This window comes from Paroedura picta, chromosome 10 (assembly GCF_049243985.1).
Source record: "Paroedura picta isolate Pp20150507F chromosome 10, Ppicta_v3.0, whole genome shotgun sequence".
Lineage (NCBI taxonomy): Eukaryota > Metazoa > Chordata > Lepidosauria > Squamata > Gekkonidae > Paroedura > Paroedura picta.
Genome location: NC_135378.1, coordinates 78,901,877 through 78,926,536, shown reverse-complemented (window position 1 = coordinate 78,926,536; position 24,660 = coordinate 78,901,877). Strand labels below are relative to the sequence as shown.

At 42.6% G+C, this 24,660-nt stretch overlaps 1 protein-coding gene across 4 annotated transcripts; it reads right to left on the bottom strand.

Annotated features, from left to right (window-relative positions):
• Positions 1–540: 540 nt before the first annotated feature.
• Positions 541–24,660, bottom strand: HELQ (helicase, POLQ like). 4 transcript variants are annotated; one of them, XM_077301007.1, is made up of 18 exons: positions 24,213–24,660; positions 21,838–22,579; positions 20,402–20,580; positions 19,905–20,105; positions 18,029–18,101; positions 16,534–16,631; positions 16,029–16,127; positions 14,790–14,935; positions 13,058–13,297; positions 11,562–11,703; positions 10,515–10,619; positions 10,105–10,327; positions 8,736–8,893; positions 7,436–7,534; positions 5,468–5,641; positions 4,249–4,362; positions 1,476–1,610; positions 541–742 (listed from the first exon to the last, which is right to left on the bottom strand). In XM_077301007.1, exons 1-18 carry the CDS (start codon positions 24,387–24,389, stop codon positions 665–667), a joined length of 3,183 nt encoding a protein of 1,060 aa, XP_077157122.1. In that variant the 5' UTR covers positions 24,390–24,660; the 3' UTR covers positions 541–664. The 4 variants fall into 4 exon arrangements, 3 of the variants coding, with proteins under 3 accessions (XP_077157122.1, XP_077157121.1, XP_077157123.1); XR_013224947.1 differs by having other exon boundaries at positions 721–742; positions 5,463–5,641; XM_077301006.1 differs by lacking the exon at positions 541–742 and having other exon boundaries at positions 971–1,610.

Sequence of the window (24,660 nt, the reverse complement as noted above, 5' to 3'; positions counted from 1 at the left end):
GGTATGTGGGGGGAGGAGTTCCACCTTGCCATGAAAATAGTTTAGATCAACCATTCTCAACTTATTTTGGCCATGGCCCTTTTAGGACCTCTTCTGAGGGCCCCTTGCGCAAATGAGCTCAGCTAAAAAGGGCCTTCGCTGAGCGTGAACTAACTATAGTCACCTTTCCTTGTCTTATATAAACACGTGAAACAGATTTCTAGAACATTCAGACAAGAGAACCATGGGTGTTCATTTTTTCCCTTGAATTAATTCAAGCACACGCAAAGGAATGGATGATATGACTTTTTGTTTCCCTTGACAAAGCTCGAACTTTGACGAGATACGGGACAAAAAGAGTCTTTCATCTGTTCAGTTGCTAAGGCCTCCCATGAACCCTTTAGGGGCTCCTCACATTTTCTATTCTGTGGCCCCCCTTCAAATATGCCGGGGGCCCCCAGGGGGCATATGGCCCCCACTGAGAATAGCTGGTTTAGATCAACCCCTGTGAGCTTCCATTTGGCACCCTCGTTTCATGATGTACAGAACAGGAAGCAGGGATGGATAGGGTACTTTTATTATCAAATGAAGCTTAGTTACACATATATACAGCAATACACACACACAACACCAGGTTGTAAAGGGTCTGATTTCCACTTTCATACCGAAGAGTGATCAGGAAGCTTCAAGGAAGGTCCGCAGGTATTTGCAGCAATGCTTCTGCTTCTCCTTGTAAAGACTCTGCCTTTTCAGCCAGATGCATCTGCACCCAAAAACAACACCTGAGGTCAAATTATTCCAATATTACAGCTTTCAGGATGCAGGAAACGGGGGAGAAAGATGGCCATTCCCCAGGGCGAAGATGCAAAAGCAGGCAGAAGAACTAGCGTGATCTTTGTACAAAGCTAAATAAGAACAGCCTCCAGAATTGCACCATACTGTAATATGGCTGATGGAACGAGGTAGCCATATAAAGGAACACAGTTCTGCAGACAGGAGTAGGTGGCCTTTATTCACAAGGATTTAGCAAATGGGCTGTGGGCAGGTGCACTGTAGTCACTGGGGGTCTGCAATACACAAGCTCTTCTCTATAGGTGCTCTAATCATTACTATGACGGAACTTGTGTAATACTTGTGGGGTATAAGCTGGAACCCGTTCTCCATCTTATTCCAATGGAAAAGTCACTTAGGTGGGAGGAAATCTTCCTACTTTGCTTCATAGCTAGGTGTAGCTCTGTGTCTTTTCCAATCCACTGCTTGTGGGAGCACAGCAGGCCCCTTCTTGGTTTCTTTGCCAGCCAGGAGAACACTGCCTTGATATACAGCAAGGCTACCCCTGCTTGAAGCATCCAGGCAAAGATTGCTTGTTAACTTGGGTGATTATAACACAGCTGTATTCCAAAAAGGATCAGGATTCTCCAGTACTTCCTATTCACCCAGCATATCTGCTGGAAACATTTCCCAGTTTGGGGCTTTTCACAGAACATTCTGCTCACCTTGGCAGATGAAACTATTTGCCGAGCCTGACGTCTGGACATATGCTCAATCGTTTTCACTAACACTTCTGGATTTGCATTCGCCAAGTGTGCTAATGTTTTATACCCGGCATTGTAGAGTTGCTTGGCTCGGGCCTGCAAAAAAGGGCCAAAATGCTTGTTAAATGAGACAGGAAGCAGCTCCCCCAACAATAGCACCAAGCTTCCATACCAACTTCCTGTATTTCTAGCCATCCCATTTCAGTTAATCTGCCTGACACACTTATTGCATTTCATGCAGATTACATAGTAACTCCACTGGCAGAAATAACTGCCTCTTCCTTTTTTCCTTTCATCTTACACACTAATAACTGGAATAATACAGGGAGTTCATCTCCTTTCATGGTTGTTTTTCTTTCAGATCTCAATTGCTTCAGTAAAAATTGTTGTAAACACTGTAATATTAAACAGGCACGGGATTCTTCGGAAACAAAGGCAGGGCTTTTGAAAATGGTTAGCTTGTTATCCCAATATGAATGTTTAGCATTGTGGATGAGTTCCATCTGAGTCCAGTAGCACCTTAAATACCAGCAAAAGTTTCAGGATATAAGCTATTGAGTCTCAAGTTCCCTTCATGCGACACAGTAGAACAGGAGTTGAGATCTGAGTCCTTTTATCCTAGTCTGAAGGTGGGTTGGGTGTTGTAAAGCAGGGGTAGTCAACCTGTGGTCCTCCAGATGTCCATGGACTACGTTTGCTGGCAGGGGCTCAATTCTAGTCCATGGACATCTGGAGGACCACAGGTTGACTACCCCTGTTGTAAAGCATGTTTGCTAAAGACGTGAAGGTACAATGGGTATTGCAATCACTTTAATTACAGTCAAGAGAAAATAAAATGTTCTCCCACTGGGGTTTTTGAGTGTTGCAGTTTTTAATGTCTTTCAGGTCACTCAAACGCTGACCTAAGAGCAGCAATCCTCAAAAGAAAAAATTGTGTAGGAAAGCTGCTGAATTGGAATTAATTCACGAGTTCAGAACAATGGACAGCCCCTCCCCCCAGGGCTGAATAGGGACATAGGATTTTTAATCTCACTAGGGAAGGGATGCTAATCTTTGACCCCCAAGCACTTCCCTTCTGCTCTAATCAAGCTGATTGCAATATGCATTGTACCTTTGCATCCTTTACAACACCCTGCCCACCTTCTGCCTGGGATAAAAGAAAAATTTACTATTTTGTTCTACTGTGTCTGATTGAAGGGAGCTTTGACTTCCAAATAATTACACCCAGAAACACTTAACTGGCCTCTAAAGTGCCGCTGGACTAAAATCTAACTGCTCTACTACAGGTCAACAGGACTACTTGCTGAAGCTATTGCCACTGTGGAATAAGATTAGGATATATCTGCCCAGAGGAGACAAGTAGAAACATTCAAATGAGTAGCCATGTTGGTCTGAAGTAGCACAATAAAATCAGAGTCCAGAGGCACCTTTAAGACCAACAAAGATTTATTCAAGGCGTGAGCTTTCGAGTGCAAGCACCCTTTGTCAGACTATGATCTTCTTACATCTTTGTTGTAACAAGATACTTTGTTGTAAGAAGATCATAGTCTGACGAAGGGTGCTTGCACTCGAAAGCTCATGCCTTGAATAAATCTTTGTTGGTCTTAAAGGTGCTACTGGACTCTGATTTTATTAAGCAGAAACACTGTCAGGCTATTTCAATGAAATTTCCTTTACTTTCCATTGTATTCAGGGTAAGGATACAGAAGGCATTTATTATTGCCAAACGCTTTATCTTTCATCGCTGTTTACTACTTTAGGTTAGAACTGAAACATGACTACAGCCCCAGAAAGCTTTTCTTAAAGCTCTTCTATTAATTTCTCCTCTGCCTAAAGAGTAAAGTTTTCTTGATGTGCCTCTGAAAAAGGACTGCACAATCTCAGCACCATCCACTGTCCTATGAATGTATGAAAGAGGTGCTGTTACAACAGGTAGGACATAATACTAGAAAGAGAAAAGAAGCAATTACAAGAATTTCTGTGCAGCACAGAGCAAAAACAAAGCTTACAGTGGTTTATAGTCACATCCCACACTTTTGATAGGAGCAAACATCTAACACCATACTAACAAAATAATATATTAATACCAACAAATTCTCATCCGACAACAGTAACCTAATTTACTGCAGTGATGCGTTCAAAGAACAAGCATACAAAACAGAGAGATTTCTTAGTGGGCCTGAGGGAACTACAGATTTTAGGATGCTCAGCCATATCCTCCTTCACTTTGAACCAGGGGTTGCTTCTGCTCTCAGGGGTTGCACAATGCTTACTTTTGAAGACAGTTTAAAGATATTTTACAAATTCTATTTTGAATTTCAGTCAGGCCTAGAGGAGATCAGCCCTGCCTGCTCCTTAGAAGGCCAGATCCTGAAGATGAAACTCAAATACTTTGGCCACCTCATGAGAAGGAAGGACTCCCTGGAGAAGAGCCTAATGCTGGGAGCAATTGAGGGCAAAAGAAGAAGGGGACGACAGAGAATGAGGCGGTTGGATGGAGTCACTGAAGCAGTCAGTGCAAACTTAAATGGACTCCGGGGAATGGTAGAGGACAGGAAGGCCTGGAGGATCATTGTCCACGGGGTCGCGATGGGTTGGACACGACTTCGCACCTAACAACAACAAATTTTGAATTTTTGAAAAGCTGTACTTATTGTTATAATTTTTTTTGCACAAAAATTCAGTTTCACAAAAGTGTTTCGGAAACTGACCTAGAAATTTAAAGGCTGCTCACCTCCAAAACTCCTGCCACTTCCATTAGAGGAATGAGCTCTGCCTTAACACAATAGGTCAATTTCTTGCTAAGTTCTGTCAAGAGAGCTTTATAAACCCAAAATTCATCCAGTTCCTGGAAACGTAAAAAATATTAAATATTAAAACACATAACAAATGCTAGAAACTCTGAGTAAATCCTGGAAGTTGGAATGTTGTATAACAGTTATAGTTATCCTTCGAGTGTAGATAAGATACCACCTAAGTGTGTGGGAGCCAGCGTGGTATAGTGGTTAAGAGTGGCAGCTTCCAATATGGAGAGCTGGGTTTGATTCCCACTCCTTCACCACATGCAGCCAGCTAGTCACAGCCCTGATAGTGCTCTTCAGATGGAGCAGTCTTCTCACAGCTCTCTCAGCCCCACCTAACTCACAGGGTGTCTGCTGAAGAGAGGAAGGGAAGAGAGGAAGTGCAAGCCACTTTAAGCACAGGGTTCAATAACATTGCAAATGGATTACTTGGGTATTATCTTAAATCAGGGGTGGGCAAACTGTGGCCCTCCAGATGTCCATGGATTACAATTCCCACGAGCCCCTGCCAGTGAATGCTCATGGGAATTGTAGTCCAGGGACATCTGGAGGGCCACAGTTTGCCCACCCCTATCTTAAACCATAATGATGAGGTATCAACAGAAGCAACCTACACCAACAAATTCTTTTCTGATAATTAACTGATGGCACAGAAGAATAACACCATTGTAACCGGACAGTGAAATGGCTCCTAATTATTACTACTTCCAAAAATCGCTGCTTTGTCCATTTCTGGTATTAAAAGGGAAAAGTGTGTTAGGCAACTTGGAAAACCTACATTAAAATCAAAAACCCTAACAATAAAGGCTTCTTGGACACAAGAAAATTTGGAACAGAACAGACCAATAAGCTTAGTGGCAGAGCAGGGTTGGCATGCGGATGGTGCCAGGTTAATTTTTGGACAGCAGGTGGTGGGAAGGAGAAATTTCTCTGCCTTGTTTCAGAGGGCAGCCATGTTGGCATCTGACAGAGAGAGCTCTGACTTTCAGAAACTTATACCACAAAAATCATGTGGATTTCTAAGGAGCTACTGGACTCAAACTTAACATTTTGTCTGCGTGGAACTTTGCAGAGCTGTGCTAGGTGGCCTGTTAAGTCTGCCCTGACGTAAAGCAGGTCCCACCACTTAAATATTAAGCTGACATACCTTACCTCACAGAAATGCAGAACAGAGGAGGAGAAAGCAGCGGCCGAATTCAGGAGGGTTTGAACAAACCCACGAGATGTGTTAAATTTTTCTGCCACATTCCATATGTTGGTCTCTTTTACCAGGGCATGAAGAACGAAGGACAAGTATAGTCTACCGACAGTGTCGCCATCCACATCCTAAAACCAGAATTAATTTTACTTCAAAATTAGAGGCACAGGTGAATGTAAGCCTTTTACATCTTTCAGAACCCCTGAAGCAATGGGGAAAAGTCCTGAATTTATTGATTCCCATGGCAATATATACTCTGACCAAAATATGCCCTGCTCCTGGGTAGCCCAGGCTAGCCGTATCCCATCAGATCTTGGAGGCTAAGCAGAGTTGGCCTTGGACAATACTTGGATGGGAGACTTCCAAGGAATACCAGGGCTGCGACCTAGAGGCAGGCAATGGCAAGCGACCTCTGAATGACTTTTGCCTTGAAAATCCCACGGGGTTGCCGTAACTCAGCTGTCACTTGACAGCAATTTCCACCAGCATCACATGAAGACATAACTCCCCGCCTGGCTGCGTGGTAACATGTATTGAAAAGGGATTATAAAACACATTTCCAGCTAAGAATTTCAGAGCCAGTGTTGTGAAGGGGTTACAGTGTTCGATTAGGATAAAGGGTGAGACCTCGCTGGCCATAACGTAATGTGGGTGTACTCAGGCCAGTCATATTCTTTCAGCTTAACCTACCTCACAGGGTTATGAAAGATATACTGGAGGAGGGAGAGGGTAAAAATGTACTAAATAAACCTATATGCCCAAGTCACTCTAAATAGGACAAATAGGAACAGTTAGTAAGAGAAACTCTGAATATGAGTTGCTGCCTCACAGAAAGTCTGATAATCTAGCTCAGTGATTCTCAACCTGGGGGTCGGGACCCCTTTGAGGGTCGAATGACCCTTTCACAGGGGTCGCGGCAGGGCAAGCAGTTTGGCTGGGGGGACGCCATCCACACAACAGCCTTGTGGGGTGGATCGAGATAGAGCGTTCGTCTGTCTGGAGCAGCGGAAAAGAGCGAGATTGGCGTGGTGGGACAAGAGGCAGAACTGAACTGAGAAACCCCGGGGGAAAAAACCAACTTATATACAATCCTGAACAATGGGTTTTCACACCATTAGTCAGTTGTGGTTTAATTCTTGTGAAAGAACCCTTGAATAATCTTATGGTTGGGGGTCACCACAACATGAGAACTGTATTAAAAGGTCACGGCATTAGGAAGGTTGAGAACCATTATTCAAAACTGTCTATCCTGACAGGCTGTCCTTCCCCATCTTATTCATCATATGCTACATTTAGCTACATTTTGCAGGGATTGAACTGGAGTCTTGGCATGCAAGGTATGCGTTTGACTGCTGTACCATAGGAGTTAATTCCCTTTGTTTTCCAATTGTGTTTTGTATATGACTGAGGCCTGTGTAGCAGATTTGTAGCAGATTTGTGGATGGTGGAGTTTGGGGAGGGGGAGGGACCTACGCCGGCTATAACACCATACAGCAGAGGTAGCCAAACGATGGCCCTTCAGATGTCCATGGACTACAATTCCCATGAGCCCCTGCCCCACACACACCTGGAGAGGGGCAATCTAATTTATTTATTATTTAAATTCATAGGTCACCCCCTATTGAACCTGCAGCATACTTAATTTTTTTAGCTGTTTAAGTGCTGCTCTAAGTATGGAACAAGGAAAAGGTCTCCTGCACTTCATGTAACTGCTATTTTAATCAGATTAAATGATCAATTTAATCTAATTAATTTAAGTCAAAGGCAGTAGAAAAAGGTGAGATGAGAGGGAAAGAAAGAATGGTGAATCACAGGTGGGAAAAGAAGCTTTAAAAGATAGAGAAGTAAAAATGAAGGAGGGAAATATTTTCCCCTACATTGGTTTTTAAAGCATTTCAACATAAGAAAGCTCCTTCGCTTACCTTCCTGATGGCTTGTCCAGAAGCCTTTTTAGCTATAAAGCTCTCTGGCACACCAACAGCAGCAGCTACTTGCTGTTCTACTGGAGTCAGCTGATTATACTAAAAAAGCGGAATTCAGGTTTAAAAAAATTAAACTAAGTACATCTAGCAGCAAATCATAATAGAGAAAGCAGAGCACAACCTGTCCTCATGTCAGTATCATGAAGGACTGGGCAGAAGGATCTATATCGACCTCCTGCGGCTCTAAGCTGCTTCTGAAATGGAAGGCAATCTCATCAAGTGGCTGCAAGTTTGGGGTGGGGGAAGCAATCCACCCCCACCACCCCACTGGGGTAGATAAATGCTTTGGGCTCCCCATACCTAGCCAAGAAATGGCACAAGGTAGAATAATCCTCCTGCCAAGCCCCGATCCCAAATTCCGTTCCCACACCCAGCTTTTCAGTGAAGTTACACAGTCAGGAAATCTGACTGCAGTTCTCCTGAGTCTCGTCTATTAAAGCCCTGAGTCAGTCAAACAGAACACATGATTTATGACTAACTTAAACTTTCAGTACTGCTTTCAAGACCTGCTTTCACTAAACTGCATCTGGGGACGGACAGAGTTTGTGAGCAAGCCTGCAATGTCACCTCCCACCTCCTTTTTCTTGTGCACAGAAGCCGATTGAAAATTGCCTCATCTGACTGAGCTCCGATTTGTCATAGTGCTCAAATGCAGGGGGCCTCAGCAAACTGGGCTGTTTCTTCCGTGAAAACCGGGATTCTAAACGGGGAACATACTGGCATTTAGAACATTTACTCAAGGGTCGGAACAAGCTCATATTTTCTGAAATACCCACATTTGGAAACCATGGAAAACTGGAACAAGAAGTGGTCCATCAAATGCTGTTTGAAAAGAGGAGACAGAGGCACAGAAGCACAGCAAAGAGCTCTGTACGGGCCTGGCTGCATTGGACTACAGTTTGCCATGATGTCTCAATGTAGCCAGTAAAAGAAAAGACTGACATCTTTCATGTTTCTGCTAAGCTACCACAGGTTCCCTGGATGTCCTCTTCCCTCTGAGCAAGACTATAAAATTCTTTCAGGTGGGTATTCAATGTTGGTCGGAAGCAGCAGAACAAAGTTTGAGTCCAGTGCTCCTTGGAGTCCAACAAAGTCTTATTCAAGGTGTGTACCGCACACTCCTCTTTCACACAGAATCTGAGGAAATGTGACTGCATATAAAAGCTCTTGAATAAAACTCAAGAGCCACAGGACTCAAACTCGGTCCTATAGATTTCTTAACCTTTTTAAAAAGCCTTACCTGTTTAAAATAGATCATCCAATCTGGATTACATTGCGAAACCATTTCATATGGTATTGTCAGATAGAGCAAATGAAGGTAGCTCTCAAGGATGAGCCCCTTAAGGCCTTTCTTAAGGTCTGCATAGAGCGTATCACAATATGCCAGACTGATGGAACCTGAGATGCATTGAAATAAGCAAACATCATACAGTATACCATGTTCAGCACATGTGCATATTGTGCAGATATATGTAGCATTCTTTCCCTCTTGGGAACATGACACTTGTAGCAGCCCAACATACTGGATGTCTCTAAAGTATGCATTAGCCCCAAGTGCCTTTCCATGTGGTTAAAAACTCTGCTTAGTTCCCTCATCTTCATGTAACAGACAGTTTCAGACAAGCTGGTCTGCAGCAGAAGAGCTAGATGTGACTCCAGAAGCATCTTAGAGAGCAACCAGATATTAGGGGTATGAATTTTCAAGAGTTATAGCTCCCTTTGTTGGTCTCTAAGATGCTACTAGACTAGGGGTGGCCAAACCGTGGCTCTCCAGATGTCCATGGACTACAATTCCCATGAGCCCCTGCCAAACCTAGATGTAATGGACAGAGCACAGGTTTTGATTCCAGGGGTAAAGTACTGTGGGACAATTGCCTTGTCATACTTTAATTTTTTTTTAGAGTAAACATGCCGCATTGCAGGGGGGTGGGGAACCCACAACTACTGAGAATGTATTGTGGTGGAAATTTGCCAAGTACTTTCCCATCCTTCCAGTTGTAAATGGATCAATAAGCACTCTCAACGCAGATGCAGAGAAAGAGCTTTCTGGCTGATAAAATTAATTTAAAGAACGTTGGCAAAATGAGAGTGTGTGTCACAGATGATATCACAGACACCAGGGATGCCAACAACCAGGAGGGAAAAAAAACACCTGCCATTTTAATAGAGGCTAAATGTGTGGAAGCAGCCCTATGAAGCTTTTCATGGCCTGGGGGTAAGTAACACCACCTGACAAATAGCATCCTATCACATTTCTGTTAAAGGGACAGGATGTTTTTTTCCTCCAGGCTATTGGGGGCCAAATATGGCACTCATAAAACCACACCTCACAGACTTGCTACTGCAGCTGAGCTGAGTTTTTCAGGAATTTGATTTGTGGTGAAAACCCAGGTCCCCAAAGGCATGGCTGGCCCATGACACTTTGATGCCTAAAACATATGCACGCATGCACAAGCACACACGCGCTGTTTCTGTAAAAATACAATCACATTAAAATAATGGACAGGTTTGTTGCCCTTTCATTATTCCTGAAACAGCTACCTTGTGCTGCCTAGTGACCGAGCCAGCCTAGATGTATTCCTAACACACAAGCCACAGGGATGTCTTACCTTTGTAAGTGGCTTGACCCAGATGAGTGATTTCTAAATTGTGCTGCAAGTGGTGTTCACTCTCACATCTTGCTCTCTCCTTTAGGAGCCCATTTTGTTTCAACCACTGCAACACTTCCACAATTACATCCCACAGGCTCTTTCCTTTAGGCAGAAGCTGGGGCTGGATGCTAAGCAAAGTACTGCACATAAAGCGATGAACCTCTTCTGGGTTGGTTGCTATCTAGAATGCAACAGAATAAGGCAAGACAGACTAAAGATGTGCTGCAAAAAATCTACAGTTGAGCACCGTGGGAAAAAAAACAGATCATGGCTATTTGTTATTCCTCCTGAAGCTTCCCCTCTCCAAACTGCTCCCTTTAACAAAGCCAAGCTATTTTATGGCATACGTGAAAGATTTTCAGAAATACCTTCAAGCCAACTAAAGAGAGGATCAGGCTCCGGATTCCTTTGTTGCACTCAAGCAGGAGGTTGCTGTAACAGCTTTCTAAAGGGCTGTGTACTAAGTTTCGAACCTTTAAAACATTACAATAGGAAATCAATTAAATGGCATAACTAAGTGAAAGAGAAAACTATGAACAATATTTCTACACAACATTCCTAGAACACCATCTTGTCCGTTACACCTCCTCAAGAACTCTCTCTTAATTAAATGCAGGAAGCTCCTACATTGGGGGGGCCCTGCTCTATAACAACAGGAAGCCCAACTGCAGTTAAAAACAGGGTCTTTTTACTGGTGACCCCAAGTCTGTGGAATGAGCTCCTTTGAAAGCTTTGATGGTGCACTTCCTCCTGGATTTCTGGCAGTTACATGATATGCATATATGAGAACAGTGTAAGATGCTTTTAATCCCCAATGGAGAGAAAGGCAGAATATGAATGAAGTAAACAAAAAATCCAAAGCAAAACTGAACTTTTAAAAACAATACATGAGACAGCTCTCCTCCTCTCCAGGTTTCCATTGTCTGAACTATGTCCAGTGATATGCAACATTTTGATTTGAGTAAGGATTTACTGGACAAAGAATAAGGATATGTTTTAGCAGTATATCTATATATTTTTAAAAGACCGCTTATCTTTCAAATACATGCCTTTAAAATCAACAATTTAATTTTTCACATGAGCTGGTGCTTAGGAAGGTAGCCATCGGTCTTAAGCCCATGCTTAAAATAATTGAATAATTTAGGGAGCCATGATGGGACGCTACTTAGCTGCAGCTCTGTTCAGTGATGAAATTCCATTAGCTTTGAAGGAGAGGAGCTGGGCTCTGTTGTTATTACACTCAAATGAAAAAGTCTCCTTGAAATATACTTACTAAAAAGAGAACCAAACTATTGTAGAGTGACTCTTTTTACAAACAAGAAACAAAAAGCGAACTCCTCCCTATGCTACATAATCGATTTATCCCGATGATTCAGAAGTCTCAAAACTCTCCATTCTTTTTTTACTCAAGTTACCAGCTGTTTGTCTTTGGCTTGTGCTATAAGAATGCTTTCGCCAGCACTGTCGATGCCAGCACGGCCAGCTCTGCCAACCATCTGCTTATACTGATTCTTCTTCATGAATTCTGTAGCAACATACGGAGCTCTTAAGATGACCCTAAGAAAACAGTAAAGATGTAACTTAATTAGAGCACTGATGCTGATAGACGGGCATTTTCTTCAAGATCATAAAAGGTAAGAAGCTATCCTGTCTTCCAGAGCCAGCTTGGCAAAGGGGTTAAGAGTGGCAGCCTCTAATCTGGAGAGCCAGGTTTGATTTGCCACTCCTCTATGTGCAGCCAGCTGGCTGTTCTTGGGCTTGTCACAGAGCTGTCTTCACACAGCAGTTCGTCAGAGCTCTCTCAGCTCCATCTACCTCACAGGATGTCTGTTGTGGGGAGAGGAAGGGAAAGGTGTTTGTAAGCCACTTTGGGACGCCTTTGGGTAGTGAAAAGCGGGGTATAAAAACCAACTTTTCTTCTTCCTAAAGTCTGATAAACAAAATATTCCAGAACATACTTATATACCAGAACATACTTATATACTTTAATAAGCATATCATTTCTGAAACCATTACTTACCAAAATGAACTAAACAAAATGTACAGAACTGTTAAAACCTCTGCATTCCTCAGGGTTGTTAATATGTACACTGTTTCATGCCTGATGTACCAAAGTGAAGAGTAATGCTCAATTGCATAATCTTATTGCGTGAAGTAACTCTTGACTTCAGCGTAGTCTTCATTTCTGAAGTGTGCTATTTGGACATGGCAAAAAATGCCTGTTGCCAAATGCTAGTCAGATTCTGGCCTTGTGCTCACTGTCTGCCTAGTGCAGCTGCTCAGGCAGTTAAGCGACACACACTGCCTCTTGCAGATGCTGAAGTAAATTTCAGATACTGATTTGGAAGTGGAGGAATAATGGACAGGCAGCTAACCTAGTTTAATGGGCCATTCTGACAGTCCTATTGACCCCAAAAGTTCATGTGGCAGGGATATGAGTGCCTTTCCAGGGGCAGCTCCATTGTTATGGAACAACCTTCTCAGGGAAGTGTGCCTGACCCCCTCCTTTTTGATCTTCAGGAGGCTGCTGAGTCTCCTGAAGTTTTATTTGGGACGGCGTTTGACTAATTTGGGCTTTTAGTCACTGGCAGTCCTGACTGTGATTTTAAATTGTGTTCTTTTATATTTGAAAATTTGTTGTTTTTATTTACACTGTAAGCCACCTAGAGTTCTGCAAGGTAGAAGAGCAGCTAGTAGGTGTTATAAATAAATAAAATATGCTCCTTGGGGCTACATCGAATAGTACTGATCTCTGAAACAGAACAAAGATGGAGTCCACTGGCATCTATAAGACCAACGGAGTTTAATTCTGGGTATTAGCTTTCAGCATTTCAAAATATTTCTGAAACTTTTTTATTTATTTCTTTTTGGGGGGAGGGGTGCAACTAATAAAAAATTAAACCCAATTCACCTCCGGGCTGGCAGGTTTACTCCAGCAGCAAGGGTAGAGGTGCAAGTCAGAAGGCAGAGGATGCCTGAAGAATAGGCTTCTTCGATTTGTTTTCTTTCATCGTTGGTCAGTCCGCTGTGGTGATAGGCCACGCCAAACGGAATTGTTCGCTTCAGCACTGGACATAGTTTTCCATTGCAAATGTTGGTTAAATCGTCAATCAGGTCCCGTTTCTCTCTCTCTCTGAGGGTTTTGTACTCTCTAGGGAAGAAAATGACAATCAGATTGTACTCATATGGAAAAACAACTCAGGATCTGCATATGCGGCTTTGAAAGAGGCTACGGCTCCATGCTTTCTTCATTATGAGCAGGTGGTCATGCTGTTGCTCATCCAGGATGAACAAGTCATGGTCGCCTGTGCACAAAATCTGTAAAACAGTCAGTGCAGATGTGATGCTTCTTGTCCCTCACACTATGTTTAAAGGACTGGAAATCAACTGCTTTCCTTATCACATCATAGGAATAACCCACGCAAACACAGTCATGTTTAAAAGCCAGATTTACTGGGAGTAATTCACAGGGATGCAACTAATGGGATGACCCAGGACTCCTCTCTTCATTGTGTGTGTGTGTGTAAGAGAGAGAGATACTAACATGCTCGTAAGGTATGTAGGATGAGAGTCACCATTTCTCTAGACCTGTGATACTCAGTGGCTTGGAAGGCCCATGTGGCTCTTTTCTCATGCGGCTTGTGATTGCTCTGAGCATGGTTTCCCCAATGTGGAACACATTGCATGTTTGAGGGAAATGAGTCCAGACACTGCTTGGCATGGTAGGGCTTCTGGCTGGCAGGTAGTTCCTACCTTGAAACAGCCCCCTGCATATAGACTGGAAGGTAGAGCACATGTGGGCCTGAGCTGTGGGCCTTGTGCCACAATTTGTCTTATCCTTATTGGTATGCTGCCAACCTGACTCTCTCACCTGAGCTACTGTGGCTCATGCTGAGGAGAAGACAGAGAAGGGAAGCCCTTCCCCTCACTAAAGTTCAACCGGGAGGGAGGGGGAGGGGAACACACACACACCTTGATACTGTCAGAGGTGCTCTGTCAATTAAAAAGGTTCTACTTATATATTTAATAGTTATTACTGAATGTGCGTGTTTGGGGTGGTTCACATGATATGCAATAATAACATGGTTCTTTTGATTGACAGTAATTGTGAATGTGACAGCAACTAACCAATTAAGTGATGAAATGAAATTTCTTTCTCAAAACATTTCCTAATTTGCACAGGTCCATGTTAGGATGTCACGGAACACTGCAGAACACTAGGACAGAAAATCATCATAGGTGGAAATGTTTCTGAAGCCAGAGCTCTCTCAGCCTCACCTACCTTACAGGCTGTCTGTTGTGGGGAGAGGAAAGGAAGGTGATTGTATGTCATTTTGAGACTCCTTCAGGCAGTGAAAAGTGGGGTATAAAAACCAACTCTTCTTCATATCTGAAGGTAAAATAAATTTTGATTTCATGATGCCTCCCTTTTAAAGCCTAATGGCTTAGTTCCTTTTGAAGATAGCTTTGTCTCCATCAGTTCCCCGGACACATGATACTAAATAAATCTCTCTCAAAATGCAATTATTGATGGTGTCATCACGTCTAGGTGTGTGAATGCTCAAGATGTAGATGCAATGCGGCAGGCATACTGTGCAGACGTGACAGTCGCAGCACACTATCCCGAACTTTTCCCAACATACCTCTTCAAATACTTGCATATTGTTTCAGCTACATTTTCACAGTTCTTTTTAGTGGGACAGAAGATGAGGCAGGAGTACTTTGGAATTACTTCGGTGGCCAAGGCGAGAAGGTGATCTGGGTCTATCTTCTGAAGGTTACTAGAATACTAAAGAGATTAACACATCTTGGTTTGTAATCCAGAGTGAGCCCGTGCATCAGTCATCAAGATACTTATGCCAAGCTTCATTACATTTGACAAGGTGTAAATCTGCCTAGAGCCTCTTGTGGCACAGAGTGGTAAGGCAGCAGACATGCAGTCTGAAAGCTCTGCCCATGAGGCTGGGAGTTCAATCCAAGCAGCCGGCTCAAGGTCGACTCAGCCTTCCACCCTTTCGAGGTCGGTAAAATGAGTACCCAGCTTGCTGGGGGGTAAACGGTAATGACTGGGGAAGGCACTGGCAAACCACCCCATATTGAGTCTGCCATGAAAACGCTAGAGGGCATCACTCCAAGGGTCAGACATGACTCGGTGCTTGCACAGGGGATACCTTTACCTTTAAATCTGCCTAGGGCTGAAGTTTCTTTTCTTTTTTTTAAAGATCGCAACCTTACACACGCTTAGTTAAAAAGTGTTATAGGAATAAGTGAGAAAATTCAGACTAAACATTCTTAGGACCGCCCTGTACATCCCTTGAACGAAAAAAAAAAACTATAGGCAGTTCTCTCCTATTGTATACCTCCTGAGGATAATGGAATCAAGGGCCATTCAAGTCTATGCTGGTAAAACATACACTCAAAGCAATACATTTCTCTAAACTATTGCATTGGTGAAGACTAAACAACAAAAAAATCAGAAGCTAAATGAAGACGGATTTATTTGCAACATCTTAAATATTTTCTTGATAGTTCCCTGCTTGTGCTAGACATAAGGAAAAACATCAGAAGAAGAAAAGTAGGTTCTTATATGCCGCTTTTCTCTATCCAAAGGAGTCTCAAAGTGGCTTACAGTCACCTTCCCTTTCTCTCCCCACAACAGACACCCTGTGAGGGAGATGAGGCTGAGAGAGCCTTGATATCACTGCTCAGTCAGAACAGCTGTGGCGAGCTTAAGATCACCCAGCTGGTTCTATGTGGGGGAATGCAGAATTAAGCCCGGGTCACTAGATTATAAGTTTGCACTCCTAACCACTACACCAAGCTGGCTAGAAAATGTTGAAGAAAATAGAAAATAAAAAGGTTTAAATGTTTAGGTATATTACCTTATACTCAAGGAGACGAGAAAATGTAAAGCCGTTTTCTGCAGTGCTGTCAACTTCATAGATGCTGTCTTGTATTTTAACATATTCTTTTAATTCTACCTAGATTTTAAAAGTTACCAACAATCACCAAATGTTTTGTATCAACTACATTTATATATACGTGACTCAGAATGATGCTTTGAAAAATTAACAAAGGCTTCCAGACAATGTAGAAAGGTAGTTTATTCTTATATGAATGTTTTTTGGTGCCACCCTAAATATAGTAGAATAGGAAGAAACATTTCCTGGAATGATGGATAACTGATTTTCAACTGTGCACATTATTTTACCTGTAGCTGAGAAAAATATTCTTCCTGTTTGCTTTTGAAAGCAAACAAACATCATAGTGAGAAAGTCTTAGAATGAAAAACACATATGCAAGTCTTATCAGTCTGGCAATGTCAGTAAGTGAAATGGACACCTAGGACTGTTCGTGCATAGATTCACTTAAGTCTTGAATACATACCGGCCTGAAATTACTGGTGTAATATTCTGCTTTCAAAAACTGCTGCAGGTCTCCAGCATTGTTTAAAGTTGCACTCATACCAATGATCTGAGTAGTCTCTGTATAACATCAAACAACGTTGTCTAAAAAGCTGAAGTTTCAGAATTAAGAAGACACTGAGAGAATCTGACTATCAAAGTTCAAACAAAAGCAACAAAGGAAAGTCAAATGACTCCCTACAGGAAACAAAACCAGAAAACTCTTCACAAGATGAGTGCCAAAGGATAGCAACAGCCTCCATCTCAGAATCATGTACTCAACAGGCTTCCCAAATTACAGGACATAGTTATAGAAGCAGCACAAAAGCCTCTTTAAACAGCTCAGCAAAATTTTTGTATGCTTGAAAGTTCCAGAATGAAGGCATAAGAGGATAAGAGAAGCCTTGCTGGATCAGATCAGGGGTCCATCTGGTCCAGCGTCCTGTCTCACACACAGGCTGACCAATTCCTCTGGATGGCCAACAACAGGGCAAAGAGGCTGATGTTGCCTCCTGACTCTAGGATTCAGAGGATTAGTGCCTCTGAGCAAGGAGGTTCCTCTCAGTCACCGCAGCTAGTAGCCATTGACAGATTTATCTTCCATTATGCTATCTAATCCCCTTTAAAGCTCTTTTTCCTTATGACTATCACAACATCCTCTGGCAGCAAATTCCACATTTTAATTGCTCTCTGTGTAAAGAAGTATTTCTTTTTTTCTGTCCTGAACCTACTGCCCATTAGCTTCATTGGCCGTCCTCGACTTCCAGTATTTTGGAAGAGGGAGAAAAAGACCAATATTTTTTATCCAGACTGGAATTATATTTCAACTACCTTGTTGTCCTGTGGCCTAGCCCCTCTCTTCCAGAACCACCTACTCCCTGATGAAGCGACCTGAATTGCTACTGTCATCCTCTGAGGTCCTACATGGGCTGTCCCTGCCTTCTGAGATTAAGTGGGTCAGAACCCAGGAAAGGTCCTTCTCAGCTGTGCCAATGAAACTCTGGAACTCTCTCCCCAGAAAGATTTGCCTGCCCCCTTCCTGTTGCCATCTTCCATCCCTGGATGAAGTCATCTTTTGTTTCATCTGACTTTGCTTCCATAATCCCGCCTTCTTGCCATGTTTTTAATTATTATTTTCATGCATGCATATTTTACTGTATTGTATGTGTATTCAATTAAAAAAATAGTTTGAATTATGTGTTCTTGCCTGGTTTGACTGGTAGATATGTTTCTATTATGTATGTGTTTAACCTACTACCTGTCTTGGTGGCCTTGATAAGGGTGGAACAGTGGGGTATACATTCTGGAAATAAATACAATAAATAGATGAATACAATAAACAAACCCTTCCTTGTTCAAGACCTTAGACAATCTTGACGGGGAGTTTTAAGGGGTTGGGATTTTCAAATTCTTCATGGGACTCAGATTGTATGTACTATTTGATTATCAGTTCTAGATGTTATGGAGAAATTACTTACTGCTTGCATAGATAATCTTGGCAAGTGTCATTTCTAGAATAGCACCACGACTTCCTTCTCCAATCATATGCAGCTACGAATGAGAAAAAAGGGGGAAGTAATTATGGACATCCAAGATATTGAATATCTAATTATTAACATGGACCACAGTATGATTCCTGTAATATGACTACTGTACTTTAACCCAGTGGTCCCCAACCTGCGGGCTGCAGCCCGGCGCCGGGCCGCGGCTCCCTCTCCCCGCCCCCCCCGCAGTAAAAAACTTCCCAGGCCGCAATCTTGCGGCCCGGGAAGCTTCTTACTGCGGGAGGGCGGGGAGAGGGAATCTGGGCTGGGCTGGGCTGTGCCCATGCAGGCCGCGCCCGCGCGGCCCGCGGGTACGGCCCGATCCGCGGGTGTCGCTCGCGGGCGCGGTCCCCGCGGGCGCGGCCCGATGCCCTGCCGGTCCCCAGCCTAATAAAGGTTGGGGACCACTGCTTTAACCTACAGTCAGATTTAACCTACAATCATAACTGCTCTGGAGGTTCAGAGCTTCTCCAGTCCAAAGACAGAACCGTTACAATATACAAACAAGAACACAAATTTAACCCAAGGAACAAACGCTCAAGCTTCTGAAAAGCATTCTTAAGAACAGCATATAAATGTGACAGTTAATGTCAGTTCTATATACTATTAGTTTTTCAGTTGGAGATTGGATGCAGAGAAGCCAACAGACGCTGGATACCAGTAAGAAGAGCTGGTTCTTATATGCCGCTTTTCTCTACCTGAAGGAGTCTCAAAGCGGTTTACATTCACTTTCCTGTTCCTCTCCCCACAACAGGCACCCTGTGAGGGAGGTGAGGCTGAGAGAGCCCTGATATTACTGTTCAGTCAGAAAAGTTTTATCAGTGCTCTGATGAGCCCAAGGTCACCCAGCTGGCTGCATGTGGGGGAGTGCAGAATCAAACCTGGCTTGCCAGATTAGAAGTCCGCACTCTTAATCACTACACCAAGCTGGCTTGGTCAGTGGCAGATCTTATGAAATTTCTTGAAATAATTGGGCCACCATGATGTAATTTGACCTCCTGGGATTAGTGATATCTGCAGACTTGGGATGGTTTGGATCACTGCACCAGGACCTTCCAGTTATAGTGATTTATGTTGGTTAAATCTATCTATCTGCATTCAGATTCTCTCTGATTCTGAAGCCAGCGCCAGCCACTCATACTTTGGTAATCTCAAAACTTGGCAACTGCAGTGAATTCTTTATGAGATCGACTTTGAAAACAACTGGAGCTTAAACTAGAGTAGCAAAACTGTATCATTCAAGGAAGTGTGGTATTCCTTGCTAAAAGACTAGGAATGAATGCTACAGGCCTAGCTGCTGCTTCGTATTTATGGAATTTGTTTTCCCTATAGTCTCTCCAAACCCTGACCTGGGAAGCTAAACAGGGTTGAACCTGGTTAGTATTTGTATGGGAGACCACCAAGGAAGTCCATGATCATGACACAGACCAAGCCAGCTTGACACAGAGGAAGGCAATGGCAAACCACCACTGAACTTATCTTGCCTTGAAAACCCCAAGGGTCACCATAATGTGGCTGTGACTTGATGGCACTTCCCACCACTACCGGAGTCTCTCCAAAGCTTCTCTTAACATAATTAACATATTTTTGGAAAACAATGGCCCTTATTTTATTTATTTATATATTTATTTTCCGACCCCCTCTCCAAATCATATTAATTCATTAGTTTCTTCTAAAAGCCTTAAAAGCTTTCCAGCTGACTGAGCAGAGGCTCTTCAAATAAGACAAGTATCAGAAGCTACTTTTTGATTTCATAAACTACCGGCATGTGTAAAATGTTAGAAAAGGTTTCCAAAGTATTATAACAAACCTCATCAACTACGATGAGACCCAAATCACTGATTCGTCCTGTTTCTATCAAGGAGTTCACCAGGCTGTGTGCTTTCTCAATAGTAGAAACATACAGGGACTTCTTTAGCCTTCTTTTGACAGGGGGAAATTTTCCTTTACTTCCTGCGTATTCCTCAACCAGAAAATCAAATTCCATTCCGAAACCTGACAAATTCCCAACCTAAAATATAATAAAAACACAAAGGGAAGGTAAATTTTACAATAAATGTTAAAAATAATCTCAATTCCAAGACTAAAGAAAACACTAGACAAACTCAATATAAAAACACACAGGAGTTTCTGAACAGCAACTAAGCAGCACTTTTAGAAACACAGCCCAGGGCTATGATTTTGAAAAAACATCTTTGATTTAATTGAATTTCTTCTGTTAAGCAGACATAAAGTTGCTTCTTGAATTTGCAAAACTGGGGGGAAATGGCCCAAATAAAATACAGATAAACCTTAACATCGCCACACCTTCTCTTGAACTATGGCCACATAAGGAAGGATCATTAACACATCCATTTTCCTGCATAGCAATTCTTGAAGAATCAAAATTTCAGCTACCAGTGTTTTTCCACCACTGGTCGGTAAGGAATATATTAAATTTTTTCTCTGTTTCAGTGATTCTAATGTTAAACAATCATGCTGCCAATCTGAAAAACAGAAAAAAAAAGGAATTACTTACGCTCTTTTTGTATTTTAACATTCATAATGAATCAAAATTGCTGGGAGGGGCAGAGTATAAATAAATGTAAAAAATCAAAATAAAGATTTGTTTTTGGAATTCTACAAGGGTTTAGTCAGGCTTTCTCAATCAGGGTTTCGTGAAACACTGGGGTTTTTTTGATAGCCCTGGAAGGGTTTCCTGAATGGGTGGGACAATTATTTTAAAATATATTTTTTTAATTTTCAAACATTTATCTGGTGATATGACCATATATAGCCATGTCAAAAAAACAAAACAAAACATGGCCAATGATGGGCCTAGAAGGGGTAGGAAGGGTAGGGGTCCCAGGTGGGCATGTCCACAGCTTTGCTTCTCAATCATATTCTTCCTTATCATACCAATTCTGGGGTTTCTCAAAGCCCGAGGAATGTTTCAGGGATTTTTCAACTATTAACAAGTTGAGAAAGACTGGTTTAATTTTTCAATAAAATGGGCTATTCCCATGGAACATAATTCAATGTTGTATCATTTCTAAGCACATTGTGTTAACATATATTCTTGAGTGCATTCACAAATCCTGGAAGTTTAGTATCAGCAAACAGAAATGATACTAATGTATTAGAAAGAAGTTAGATGGAAACGACACCTTTAAGACCAACAGGGTTTCATTCAAGGTGTAAGTTTTTGTGTGCAGTGCACACACATTTCTTCAGACAATGAAGATAATTTTTCAGTCCACACTTATATAGGCAGAGGCTTAGAAATTAAACAGATACGAATGCCTTGCAGGAATAATAAGCTAGTTTTAGAAGGTTGTAATTTACTCACCCTCTGCTTATACATGTGTGGACTGGAAAATTCCTTTTTCATTGTGTTTGAGGAAGTGTGTGCGCACATGCAAATTAACACCTTGAACAAAACTTAGTTGATATTAAAGATGCCACTGGACTCTTATTTTGTTGGGTCTTAAAGGTGCCACTGGACTCTACAGACCAACATGCTCCCCCCTGCCCCACAACTAATGTACTAGTTTAAGTTCAAGTGAAGCTGGGTACCATGTAGATATAACTGGCTTGCAGTGCGATCTTAAACAGAACTACATTATTCTAAACCCACTGGAGTTCAATGGACTTAGAGACACGTAGCTCTGTTTAGGATTGCACTGACAGATAATCATGATTTCAGTCGGAGAGTGTACAAATAAGGTCCCATAGTTATAAGAAATTAGTAATGGTGGTATTACCATAAAGGTTTTCAATTCCCCGACACTTCACCAGTAGCTCCTTGACTTTGGTGGGCAAGCCATAAAAAGGACCAATATCAATGAAGGAAGAACCAGCCGTTTCCTCGGGAACACCAGCCTCCTCGGCTACAAGCACTTCACTGAGCTCTTTGCTTTTAGACACCAATGGAGCTGGAGCTCTTGCATTCCCAGTCATTGCACTTTTGAGAAGATCTTTAAGGCTCTTTCTCCTGGTCGGGTCAGCCAAAGCAATTGTCGATAGCTCACTTGTAGCCGGTTCATTGTCTTCTTTATTACATTCTGTCTTCTGGCAGAGAGACTGATTTGAGGTTTTGTCAAGGCATATATTCATAGGACAGTCTCTTTGTTGTACACCTGGTGTTGTGTTGGGACCAGCAAAGCATTCATTGGACTGTTCAAGAAATAAAAGCTGTGATGATGGCAGGTCTTCTAGAACTTCGTCATCTTGACACTTTAGACTGCTCTCCTGATGTTCTTTCACAGAGGATACGAAATCACCCTCTGTTCCATTCCTTAAGCAAGCAATACTTTCTGCAAACAAAAATGTCTGTTTTGCATTCTGTAACTGGCCAGCAGCTCTGCTCTCTATGCTTTTAGAATCCAAAACGAAGTCAGGAGACAACACACATCTTTGCTCTATAGCTTCTACATTGGCTAACAAAGAGGAGTTGCCAGAAAAGCTGTCATAATCCCCAAACAAGTCATCGTCGCTGCCATTATACTAGAAGAAAAAGACACGAATCCGCTTGACTGTTTTGAATAATAATATAATTTTTACACGATACTTTTATAGCATTCAAAGTATTTCACACACATTATACTTCAGGAAACACTGCTATAACCCAACAGTAACATTAGAACAGTATAGTATACCTGCACTTTGGATAGGGAGCTATGGTTGGTAAACACTGACATGTCTTGGGCAAGGCCACAGAGATCTGGGCTGAGACAAGAGTTAGAGTCACTACCTTATCAGTAGGTAGTACTGATCATGCCAGAAAAAGCGTTACCTGTTTAATTTTAACTTTGTATTGTATCATATTGTATCAGAGGATGAGGAAGTGTGCATACACACAAATCTCATACCTTGAGTAAAAATGTGTCTTAAAGGTGCCAATGGACTCTAAATTTGTTCTGTTAACTCTGTGATTCATGATAAACAGGAAGAGATCAAGCACAGTGGTTAGAGATTCAGACCAGGATCTGGAAGACTCAGGTTCCAAACCCACTCTGCTGTGGAAGTTCACTAGGTGACTTTGACATGATCACACAGTCCAAGTCTAACCTACTTCACAGGCTTGTTGTGAAGATAAACTGGAGAAGAGAATGATGCGTGTTGCTTTAGGTATTCACTGTGGAGAAACCCTGTGTGTTGTGCGTATGTGTATATGTATGTATGTATGTATGTATGTATGTATGTATGTATGTATGTATGTATGTATGTATGTATGTATGTATGTATGTATGTATGTATGTATGTATGTATGTATATATATACATACACACCAATAATAAGCATAGCTAAAGATGGGAAGGTAGAACAGGTGTGTTAGCAAATTTTAGAAGATATGATGGCTTCTTGAAAGAGAGAAAAGGAAATTGTGTGGTGAAAGGATACAAGGAAAAGTGAGATGCCCCTTGTCAATCTTTGCAGGTTTCCCACTGTGCAGCTGGGTCTGGTTCAGCAGGCACTATGAAACTTGGCCAGAGGTTTCCCACAGAGAAGATTCCAGGGAGAATGACAGAAAACTGTAAATGGCCTGGGTGGGAAAGCTATAGGTAAATTGTTTTATGGATGTGAAGGAGAAAAGGTTGCAAAAAAGGAGGAGAGGCTAGGAGACTTTTAGGGAAGGCAAAGAGCAAACAGTGGGGTAAGGGAAATGAGATGCCTCTTCCACAATGTTGCAACTTACAACTTGTAAGTCACCTGTACATGCATATTTCATTAAGTTGAAAAAGAAAGGGGAAAAATACTCAATTACCACCTCGCATCTAGCTCAGCAACTAATTGTTATACTTATTTAGGGACTGGCTGTTTTACTTAACTAGCTGCATGTAAACCCTGTATTTCCCACTTTGTACATATAATTCAGTCTAGCAAGTGTTGTTGCTATTGCTATATTACATACATTGCTAAATATACCTAGCAATAGCATCAAGAAACGCCAGACTCTGATTTAATTATATGTACAAAGTGGAAAATGCAGGGTAGACATGCAACAAATTTCATATACGTATAAATTATGGTCGGGTTTGACAGGTGGTTGTAAGCAGAGTGCGGGGCGAGCATGTCTCCCAAGGCGCTAGTCCTCAGGCAAAGAGGGGAACCGCTCCCGGGCTCTCCTCGCGGATACCTCAGGGCAGTCCTGCTCCTCCAGGGCCTCCCCGCTCCCCAGCTTCTTGCGGGGCGGCGGCGACCGGGAGCAGGTCCGGTCTCGGCTCCTCTTGCCCACCGACGCGGCTCCGCCATTCGTGCGACTCGACCGCCGCCGTCCGGGAGTCCTCTTCACGGCGACCCCGCCGCTCTCCATGAGGCCACGGCATAGCCTGGGCAGGAGGGCTAACGATGCAGTCCGTCCGTCTCACACCGGCTGGACCCGCGTCGGCGATGAGCGTCGCTTCTCCTGAGGAAAGCCCGAAGCGCCATGTCCCCCCTCGGCTGCAACGATGGAATTGTCCATCGCCTTCTCTCTAATGGGCACGGGGGCCGCACCAACTACTGCGGCGGGGGGGGGTGGGGAGTAGAAGGAAGGACTTGACGCCGAAGTTGAACTTCCTAACGGTTGTGCCATATGGTTAAAG